Source organism: Limulus polyphemus, unplaced genomic scaffold (assembly GCF_000517525.1).
Source record: "Limulus polyphemus unplaced genomic scaffold, Limulus_polyphemus-2.1.2 Scaffold558, whole genome shotgun sequence".
NCBI lineage: Eukaryota > Metazoa > Arthropoda > Merostomata > Xiphosura > Limulidae > Limulus > Limulus polyphemus.
The window spans coordinates 447141-458817 of record NW_013666168.1 but is presented as its reverse complement, the minus strand read 5'-3'; the positions used below and the strand labels follow the sequence as shown (position 1 = coordinate 458817).

The following is an 11677-nucleotide window of genomic DNA, read 5'->3' as shown; positions in this document are numbered from 1 at the left end:
CCTCATTGTTACGCCCCGTCGGCTGAAACGGCCAGCATGTTTGGTGGGTGTGGGTTTCGAACCCGCGTCCCTCTGATTGCGAGTCGAGCGCCCTAACCACCTGGCCATGCCGGGCTATTAATTAGTGATGTTATTTTAACTTAACCTGGGTGTTTTCTTTTAAAGTTTATTTCAAATGTTTAACTTATAACAAAAGCTACATACACTGTATAGCTATTCGCACATACACACACACACACACACACAGGATCACTTGCCTGATTATTAATTGTGATATTTTAGAGTATTCTATTCTTATTTGTGTGTATTGCAAACTGTGAACGTGTCATTAAACATTCGTTGTTTGTGTGAAGTTGTGTCTTGTCTGTGATATAACTTGCAGCTCAAAGGGAAACGCACTTCAAAACCTGAGAACCTCCGTTCTTAGCGGGCCTGTCTTCTCTATTCTACTGATTAACTGAGAGAGATATATATCAGACATTTTCTACATTATAACTTTCTCGGGTTCCAAGTCAGGTATTTTATTAGATATACTTACACAAGGCTCCCGAAAATGTTCTGTTTCAAGAGTAAGTAAAACCGAAGTTAAGAGTAACAAATATTTGTATTTCTTGCTTTTGAAGTTTGTATGTCATGCTGTGTTGTGGCCTCCGGAGTGCATAATTCTTCTCGTGATTTATGCATGCACACGTTTTACTGACGTTACGACAGTACAAGATGCAACGTTAAGGATCTTTTATTTGACGTATTTACTGACTGACTGACAGACAACACATTACTGTAAATAGTTACCCGCTTGTCCTGTGTTCAAAGGATGGCGGCTGAAGTTTACATAACCATTACGCATTATGCCGATACCTGAGTGTTACATAACCATTATTTAATATATGCACCGAGGGTTACATAACTATTATGTAATATACCGTCGCCTGGGGTTAAGCAACTGTTGCGCAATATGCGGACAATTGAGGATTACATAATAACCTGAAGGTTACAAAAGTGTTATATAATATATACCAGATAGTGATGATGTCCACGAAGCGGAAATAGAGAAATAGAGGGTGCGACTATTCTAGATAGGAGTTGTTGCCATAGTTCAATACCAGAGGGCCTGTTACTATAGGAAGACGGTGTTATCAAGGTTTATAGGCGGGTGTTGTTACTATAGGCGATGGCGTTATCAAGGTAATATAGGCGTACGGCGTTCCCAAAGTTTTGTATCCAGACGATGTTACTAAGGTTTTATGCAGAGGGCCTTACTAAGGTTGATGTTACTATGCGGATACTTCTGTATGTGATCTCATCACGTGTTTTAACATGTCATCAATGTCTAAATTTAATAAGGTTCTAAAAGTTATAAGTATAATCATTATTTTAACAAACAAGTATCATAACACTGTTACACATGTCAGTATTATCATATGTATTACCTAACATTTGAACGAGGTATATATTATAGCCAGTAATTTAATTGACATGCTTTTGCAATTATCTGTCATGACAGGATTTTATCATACCTAATGTTTTTATAAATATTGAGCTAGAAAGCCAATTGTGTTTTTATGATTTTGTACATATTCAAAGTACTGATTAGGCAAAGTACCATTTGTATATTTTGCTTCTATATCTAGTCGTATTTTTTGAATTTCGTGACATTTTTTATTTCTATAATTAACATTCAATCGTCCTGAAAAGGACGCTTATTTATCACGTTTAGCTTCATAAGTTGATTGCTAAAGTTTGAAGGAATACTATTATAGAAAATCTTTGTCGCGAGCTTCCTGACTGAAACTAACAACATATAGCAGTTCTTTCCATTTATATCTGAAGGTCATTAACTTAACAATTTTGCTACAATTAAGTATGATAAATGATTTACTGTTTAACCAAACACCTGAAAATTATATAAAGTATTTAAAACAGCAACACTTACCATTCTTCTATAGAACATTCACTTGCAGTACAAAACATACTATACAACAAAAATTCATAAAACTCTTTGGTTTTAAAGTACAGATATAACCGAACTTTTATCCATACGTTAATCAAAATGTTTGTCAAGATGCATATAAACATTCTTTTAGTTTATATCTGTGAGTTACTGATACCATGGACACAATTCACTCTCATTTATTGTGACGTGTTCAGCCTAAGGCCAATTAGTCCAACTGATTTCAAAACAGCTGAGCTGACACCGGAAATAAAAGACATTGGAATATTTTTACATTTTATTGAGAGTTTTAGCTTAAATTGTTCAAATTTAAAATAGTAGAGGTTTCTCACATCTATTCTTTTATTTTCATAACACATTTGCTATTTATCTTTACAGATTACACTTTACAACAAAGAAACGAAACTAAAGTCATGACACTTTCAAACGTATATATTTGATGGCAAATCAGAAATTCTCTTATACTATAACCAACATATTAGATAAATTTAGATTATAACGATAATGTACAATTATTGTACTTTACAACAATTGGTCAAAAGTTCAGGCTGTGTCAGTCAGCATAGAATATTTTTTCATAATGAAAAATCGATTCATTTCTACTTAGACATGTGAAATGTATAAGATTTCATTATACACTCGAATAGCAACAGTCCGGATAGTGTTTGGTCACAGGTTAACTTTACAGTCTAATTATTATTTTCAATACCTCATGTTATAATGTTTCAAAACGAATACATATTTTGAAACACCCAAAATTAAGTGTTGCTATATATTCAGACGACGTTTTCAAATATGGTATGTTGAGATCATTGAGAACCATATGACAAAGGACAGTTCTGAGTTGACCAAGTCTATTTTGCAGTATATACTGAATTTAAAAGTCAGTCAACATGGTGATACAAAACACTAAATGCATTCAATATTTCACGGAACATTTCAGTTAGTGTACAATTCTTGTATACGTTTCTATTCAATTAGACTCCATAAACTGATTATTCACGTTTCAAACGCATGTAAGTAAAACCACAAATTCTAAACATATCTTTTCTTTTACATTTTAAGAATTATATAACGTCATCTGATATTGCTTGCATATTACAGACATATGGCTAGACATTAAATTTAAAACAAAACAACACAAGTTTGGTTTTCGAGTTATTGATCAGAACAACTGTTTCTACTGACTTTTTTGGCCACACATTTGTTCCAGAATTATTTTATTTCACCAATGTCTAGTTATAGCTTATATTACTTTTGCCTGTAGCCATTGATTTACATTCCATGACTTTATACAAACAATTCTGTACATTAATAAAATGTTTAATAATTTTAGAACTTTTAGTTAAAGATAGTTCTTGTAAATATTTATAATGATGATAGGCCAACCATTTGTAACCGTCTGGTATAGGTTTGAGTATGTTATGTTAAAACGATTTGGAATAAAAAAATCAGCAAATCACATGAAACCACATCCAATATAAGGTCATGGTGGAATGGAATGTGTCAAAAATACATTTGGGCATCGTTTAGCGTTTTATAGGTATCGTGATACCACTGAGAATAGAAAATGATATGTAACAGCTTTTTGTCACTCAAAATATTCATACACTCAGAATATAAAAATGTGTTTAGATCAGGGAATTAGAATTTCCAAGACTGGGATACGTCAGTGGGGCAAAAATAATGTGGATCATCTTGAGAAACCAGGATTATCATGAAAGTAGATTGCAAGAAGCCATATCTCCACCACTGTAGGCAAAAATATAACAGGTAATAATCGACGAATGTAAAGGGCAGTAGCAGAAGCTATCCACGTGTTCAAGGCTACTGTTCGTTTATTTACTGTTAACTACAAGCAACACATTGAGCTATATGTGCTGTACTCACCACAGGTATCGAAACTTGGTTTTTAGCATTATGAGCCTTCAGTCTTACCGCTGCGTCACTGTGGGCATATGCAAGACAACAAGAAGGGTCATTGTCTCGAAACGAGACCAATAGGGTATAGGTTCACCAATGTAAGTCTTTCAATCATACCTCTCGTTCAACAGTCGTATACCTTAATAAACAGCTGGAGAATGAAATGGTTATTCATGCTATTCTATATGAAGACATATTTTTCAAGTCACTGGATGCAGCATCTATGGAATCTGTGCAACCGGACTGTTGAAATGGGCACTAGAAAACACAGGAAGATGTGGTGTGCTTTGATTATAACAGTATTATGACGGGGCCTTTGCAATAAAAACTACGCTGCACATCTCTTAACAAGATGCGCGGTTGACAAATAGAATATGGTTGAACGTGGTGACATGGGCTGTAACGACGTGAAGAGGCTCCAAAATCGTTCCAATATAACATACTGAACCCTCTATGTTACCGCTGAATAGATTTTATATTGTAGAAATTTCTAGAACTGTAGAGTCAACGAAGTGCTGAAGAGAATATTGACACAATATAAAAAGAAATCTTCACTGTCATTACAAAATTACTGTGAATTGGTAAACAATTTGTAACAGTCTGAAATAAATACGCCGCGTATAAGATAGTATAGGGTAGTATACATTACAATAATACTTTCATAACTTCACGTTTAAGGTACTATACATTACAATAATACTTCCATAACTTCAGGTATAAGGTGGTATACATTACAATAATACTTCCATAACTTCACGTTTAAAGTAGTATATATTACAATAATACTTTCATAACTTCACGTATAATGTAGTATTTTTTTTTCTCGTAGTCCTTGCGGACCGTTGAGGCGATGGCAGATCTTGCTCTGCCATCGTTTCTAAAGCTGTTTTTTACGTCAAGGATGCAACCCACTTGACAGCCTTCCCTCTTTGAAAGTGCGAGCATGTTTGGTGTGACGGGGATTGGAACCCGCGACCCTCAGATTGCGAGTCGAGCGCCCTAACCACCTGGCCATGCCGGGCCATAAGGTGGTATACATTACAATAATACTTCCATAACTTCACGTTTAAGGTAGAATACATTACAATAATACTTCCATAACTTCAGGTATAAGGTGGTATACATTACAATAATACTTCCATAACTTCACGTTTAAAGTAGTATATATTACAATAATGCTTCCATAACTTCAGGTATAATGTAGTATACATTACAATAATACTTTCATAACTTCCCGTATAAGGTAGTATAAATTACAATAATATTTTCATAACTTCCCGTATAAGGTAGTATAAATTACAATAATACTTTCATAGCTTCATGTATAAGGTAGTATACATAACAACAATACTTTCATAACTTCACGTATAGGGTAGTATACATTACAATAATACTTTCATAGCTTCATGTATAAGGTAGTATATATTACAACAATACTTTCATAACTTCACGTATAGGGTAGTATGCATTACAATAATAGTTTCCAGGAAATAAATGATAAGTTTATAGGAATCTAAAGGTATTTGTATCGTGCTTCGCTTTCAAAATTTACTAACTATATATACGTTGTTCTATGAAATGAGATAAGATGTGTTATCAATAAAGAAATATTAAGCTATACATATGCAGAATCTGAAATGAACTTAAAGAATAATACGTAAATATACCAAAATAAAAAAACAAATGTTGTGTAACATTAATTTTTTCACTTGCGTGACTATCAAACGAGACAAATGAGCCTATACAATCTTTATTTGATGTTTGGTGAAAACAGGGTGTTTACTGTGTTGTTTCATATCATGAACTATGTCCTAGAGAAGAACTAAACCAAAACAAAAGGCTGCAATGATTTAAGTAACTAAACGCGTCCGCTTAAACACAAACCTCTAGTTTAACTAAAACAGAAATATGCACAAATATTAAAATTGCGAAATAATTATAGCATCAGTTGTTATTAACTAGTTTACGAAAAAATGAATAAACGTTCAAAGAAGTTTTCTGAAATGAGGGTAAAATAAACAACAACTCTAAGTGCAGATCGTTACAGATGCATACAGACTGATGTATAATATGAATAATGACTGGAAAACATACCTCAAACTTCAATATAAGCGATTCGTCCTCCAGTCTTTCTCTAATTACCGCTATTGATTCACTTAAAGTATCACGTCGCAGTAAGGGAAGAGAAACGTACTTTTTTTGGGAAACTTGAGAGATAAGGGTGTCCTTTCTTTCTTCTCTGTCATATACTACAAATGTAAAAAACTGTGAGTAGATTACCCCCATATTGTAGTAATAAAATAATAAAGATTTTATCCAAAAACTATATTTATCTGTGTGAATTTTTTTTTAACTTCCAAAATTTTAAAAATTTCGACATTTGTTTCCTGTAAAACTAACAATAATAAACGTTAATGATAATAATAACTAAATTCTTACTGATTGATCGATTGATTTTACAATAGTTTTTTTCTTCATTAATATTTCTCTTTAAAAAAATATATTAAAATACTCAACTTTCATTATATATGAATAATGATTCAAAAATAAAACAAATACAGGCTACACGTCAATATTCATATACCGTTATTGTCACTTACCCGTGTGGCACACTCCCGGAATACAGAGAAATGGAACATTGTAATAAAATAAACACATTTACAAAAATCATTAGTCCATGCTAACTGCCGAATTAATGTGGTCTTTCCCGTCAGTTACAACAGTGCGAAGAACAGGAAAACAAGCACAAAAGGCAAATACCTAAACGTACAAAGGCAAATTTCTCGAATAATTTCTTTACATTAACATAAGTGGAAAGAACACTCGAAAAGCTAAAGCTAAACAGACTGTGTTATCGCCTTTACCATGGAAACGAAAAAACCTGCTTTATTTCTGTTACTCAAGTATTTAAAACTTTTAATTCTTACACACAAGTAAATATGATTTAAATATTTACGGTGGCACTAGGGAAGATAATTTACACATTTGGAGACTGATTATCATGTTTGCCATATCCCGACTGAGGGTTATATTTCCCCGGCAATCATGTCCTATATATTTGCTTCCTCTGCATCATAACGATGGTCCTGTGGCATTTTTCTGTGAAATCAGACTTATTTGGAAAATAGCTAAGTCAATGTTGCCCTACTACTTGTGTCCAGCTTTCTGTAAACTAGCTGATGTCGAAATGCACGCTTAAGCTGGAAGAGGCACACATTTCTATTGGACTTGGTTCGGACAGAGAGAGAGAGGGACTTGGTAGATGGGGGACTTTATAGTGATTCAAGCTTTCTTTCGGCCAACTTTCTCGCAAAAAAACAGTAGATTTTGAGGAAAAACTGAAACCTTGTGGTCTTTGTCTTGAGCCTTTGTAAATTTTGCATCCTTGTATATTATCTTGTTGACAGCACAATGACTCTTCCTTTTGGTGCCTCACTCTTCGCTTTGCATATGAAGGCGTTGGCTGTTTCCGATTGGTTTGGGGTGTGGTTTTGGATCCCGCTGCTGCGTTTACTCTATTGTGCGAGTTGTTCTACTTTCATGGAGAACAACGAAGATTATTTTCTTCGAAATGTCTTGTCCTTTACATCTACAGCGATTCTAAGTTTCGCTATATTAGAGAGAACAATCACACCCATTCAAAATGTGATCAAGTTTAGAGGCACTTTATAAGCCCGGTCAACACTTTTGATATCTAGCTATCATTCATAGAGAAACGGTAGCTGTTTACATGTGTATCCATAATGTTTAAATACCCTGTGTATTACGTTGAATAATAAATGAAATACCTGATTCGATAAAGTGGACTGTGTAGTTTAGTTGACGAATATTTGTTCTGATACGTGCAAAGTATATATATTTTTCGTTAGAGTTGCCCTCCGGTGGTTTAGAGATAAGCCTGAAAACTTATAAAACTAAAATTAGAGTTTCGATACCCACGTTCGAAAGAACACATATCGCCCATTCTTTAGTTTTGTGCTTAATAACAAACAAAAACAAAGACACAAATACTTTAGAGTTAAATTAAATAAATCAAACAAAGAATCTCAAATAAAAAAATATATTGATTATGAGTAATACTACACAAATATTTTTAAAAACTGCACAAACAAACCATTTTAACATTGAACTCTCAGTATTTTGTAGTTTGATCGTTATAAACAATAACCTTTTTGTAGATACTTAACATCATATTATTTGTCCTATTCTAAGACTAATTTCCATTTGCTTAAATTTTTTTCAATGTGATAATTTATTTCTCCTGGTAATACAAATAAAAACTTGTTTTTATATAGTTCACTGCAGATACAGTCCAAAAACTACATCATATCGAGTAATTCTATGTTTGTGATTTGTTATAATACACAGTGTTAAGAAATTGACCAAATTGAATCCTTTGCCCCCCCCCCCGTGGCACAGCGGAATGTCTGCGGACTTACAACGCTAGAAACCGGGTTTCCATACCTGTGGTGGGCAGAGCACAGATAGCCCATTGTATAGCTTTGTACTTAACTTCAAACAGCAACATCCAATCCCTTGTTTTCTATGCAAAATACCAAAGGGGACGCCAGCAGAAAACAATGTGATTAGTTTTTGTATTCATAGCATTGTTGTTTAATGTTTTTTGTGTGTTACGCTTAGGGACCTTGTAACCAGTAAAGCCACAAGCAATTTGGTGCATGAATACTTTCAAGAATTTGTTTGAAAAGCCGATTGGGTCTGAATTTTATCAGTAATTCTAAAATTAAATTGTTGTTCACTTTTAGGAATAACTGAACTTATTCTTATTTTTATCTAATAAAGATGTTAAGTTTGGAGAGAAAGTATAATTAGTCTAAGGTTAGACTGCGATTCGTTATGTCTTAGCTGATGCTAATCGAAGGAAATGTGACATTTGATATCTATCGTTTTAGTTGAGATAGCATTTTACAGACTTAGATTTCAAATTTTTCTAACAAGTTTTTCCTTTAATAATGGGTTTTCAATGTGAGGAAGCTACTGGAGCGATTACCTTCCTATTATACACGCTTGCTTGCTACCTTAGTGAGAATAATGAGATCACATCGAAATCCTTATTGATGGCGCACGTAACTATATCTTGTCTAATGATATTTCACGTAGAAAGACTTTTTAACATTGTTAGTGATGTGAATAATTTGTAATACTTTAAAAATCAGACAAAAGGTTTTTCGATAATAGTTGTATTTCTACGAAAAGTAAGGGTGCGTACTTACATTTATATATATAATTGTTTAAATATTATTTTCATTCTTACTGAAAATAAATGAGTTTATAAACTGAGTTGTTGAGATCGTAAGATTGGATAATTGAAGTAAGTCTGCGTATAAATATTACAGTGTAAAAAATATACATTTTCATGATTTGATTCTTTAATAAATGTTTATATAAACCGTTCTACAGTTGGATGTGGCCTAGTTCTTAGCCTGCCCAGATGCTGCAAAAACACCCTCCGTACTTTGGAGGCGTGGGTGCGCTATAAGAGTGACGGTCAAATCACATTACACAAGAGTAGCCCAAAAGTTGGTGGTGGGTGTTGTTGACTAGCTGCCTTCCTTCTAGTCTATCAGATCAAAGATAGGTACGACTAGCGAAGTTATCCTTGTGTAGCTTTGCTGTAAATTACTGAAACAAACAAACAAATACTGCTCTACTAACAAGGCAGGAATAAAAGTTAATAGCACTCATTTAAGCATAAAACGCTTAAGCTTAAATAGTCGTAAATCCTTGAATACTGTCAGTAATATCGCAGGAACCTATTTCTGCGAATATCACAACCTGCGGAACTGCGTTTGTAGAAACAATAGCACCATTGCGGGGTACAATAGCACCATTTCTTATGTTTAATAAGTGAGAGTTTGTAATGTTAAAGGTCAAAAGAGGTATTTATTTGATATTGTCGTAACACCTGAACAGAAGTTGTTACTTTTGTGGAATACTTGTTCAATACAACTACAGCAAACATTGGAACAAAAATTAGTCTAAAAAATTAGCGTGAGCTCAAAAATACCGAAATGACTGAATTCAGCAAATAGCTTATTTTATCTGATAATTTTTAAATCAGTATATTATATCATTGCTTTGTTGGCCACGTTTCTGGTTCAGAAAGCTGGATGTACTAGAACCACATTAGTTTATCATGGTAAATAGCCTGACTTAGTCTAATATATCACAACGCTCAGTGGTAAAACAAAAACTTTCAATTCCAAGTGAAATTGAATGCGATGCTAAGTTTAAAGTTTACGTAAAGGTGTGGCATTTGTCTATATATACTTATATCAAGTTTTAAAGTGAAGTATTGAGTAGTAATATGTACACATTATTAATGATGGAAATGTTATACGTGGATATACAAATATTAAGATTGGAAGAGTGGGCACATGCTTACTAAGGACGAAATAATGCATACATATTATTAAGAAATAATGCACGGAATTGTGGATACACAAGTATTAACAGTAAGACAGTGGATACGTTTATATTTGGATTGGAAGGATATGTAAATGTAGATTGTTTTGCCTTCTGCATATTTTAGGCTTTCCTCTTCTTCCTTTTTATACTTGTTCATTTGGTTGAATTGGTTGATTTACCGCCTTTTACTCGTGTAATGGGTGAACTATAGTACTAAGACTATTACATTACCAACTGGTGTATTAGTTGGTGAACTTTTTTTATGTTATTGTAGTTAAATGTATATTATATCTTATAATGATGCAAAGGTCGTTTACCTGTACAAGGTGGTTTATCCGATCACATGCCAATAAAAATCAAATATCAATAGTAATTTCAGATCCAAACTACCAATATTCACATAAACTAGCTAATACGACAAGATTAACTTGAAAAAAAAATTGGCCTTTTTGCTGTCTCTTTATCAGTTCGGATTAATCATTTCTATGTTGTATTTTGTATTCACACATCACTTATTTATGTAGAAAAAATGTTTTTCAGTAATTTTATAACATACTTCTCTAAGTCCCTTATATTCTATGATCTTAACTATCTTTAAGTAAGCTTAAAGGTTCAGCCCAAGGAATTTGTTTTACTGTAGTAATTGGTGTATTTTTCTAATTTTAACTTAGTGACAAGCAAATAACAATAATTCTTAATAATCACACACATACAAACACACATCCACACATATTTATATAGACACACACACAAATATATTGCTAGAAATTAATATACATGTATTCAAATACTTTTCAGGTTCGTAGTAAATCATTTTTGTAAGGGAGATGACTTTCCATGTGTAAGAAGACGTAATAAGCACACTTCTAAATCCATTCGCTTCAGTTAAAAGCTGTTATTTTTTTTTGTAAAGGGAATAATATAAAATATGTAAGTGAATCAATGCAAAGAATGAATCAACGAAATGAACACATGGATGATTCCGTATAAATGAATTAATTAACCAATAAAATCAGTATTAAATAACTTTATAATTTTTCGTTAACATACAAAAGCAACATAATACCCCCCCCCCCCTTTGGCACAACGGTAATTCCGAAGGCTTATCACGCTAAAAACCGGGTTTCGATACCCGTGATGAGCACAGCACAGATAGCCCGTTGTGTAGCTTTGTGCTTATCAATAAACAAACAATAATCAAGAACACGCATTCTTAAAGCTGTTGGATATTTATTGTTAGCATTAACACTGGAAAATACGTTTATATTTTTTTATCTCCCCTTTCTCTTTCTTTAATTTAAGTTAGATTCCAAGAAAAGCACTTTTTATTGAATCCTTTTAAACTTATAATATATTTCAGTAACGCAAAACGAC

At 33.1% G+C, this 11677-nt stretch overlaps 1 protein-coding gene across 3 annotated transcripts in view; it reads right to left on the bottom strand.

Annotated features, from left to right (window-relative positions):
- The window catches only part of LOC106459093 (tyrosine-protein phosphatase non-receptor type 3-like), a 71886-nt gene that overhangs the window by 25466 nt on the left and 34743 nt on the right, over positions 1–11677 (bottom strand). For all 3 annotated transcript variants that reach the window (XR_002610502.1, XM_022385509.1, XM_013918676.2), the window contains one exon: positions 5969–6123. Coding sequence is in view for 2 of the 3 variants with exons in the window: in XM_022385509.1 (XP_022241217.1) it covers positions 5969–6123 (155 nt within the window). In the remaining variant the exon portion in view is untranslated. The remainder of the gene's footprint in view (positions 1–5968; positions 6124–11677) is intronic.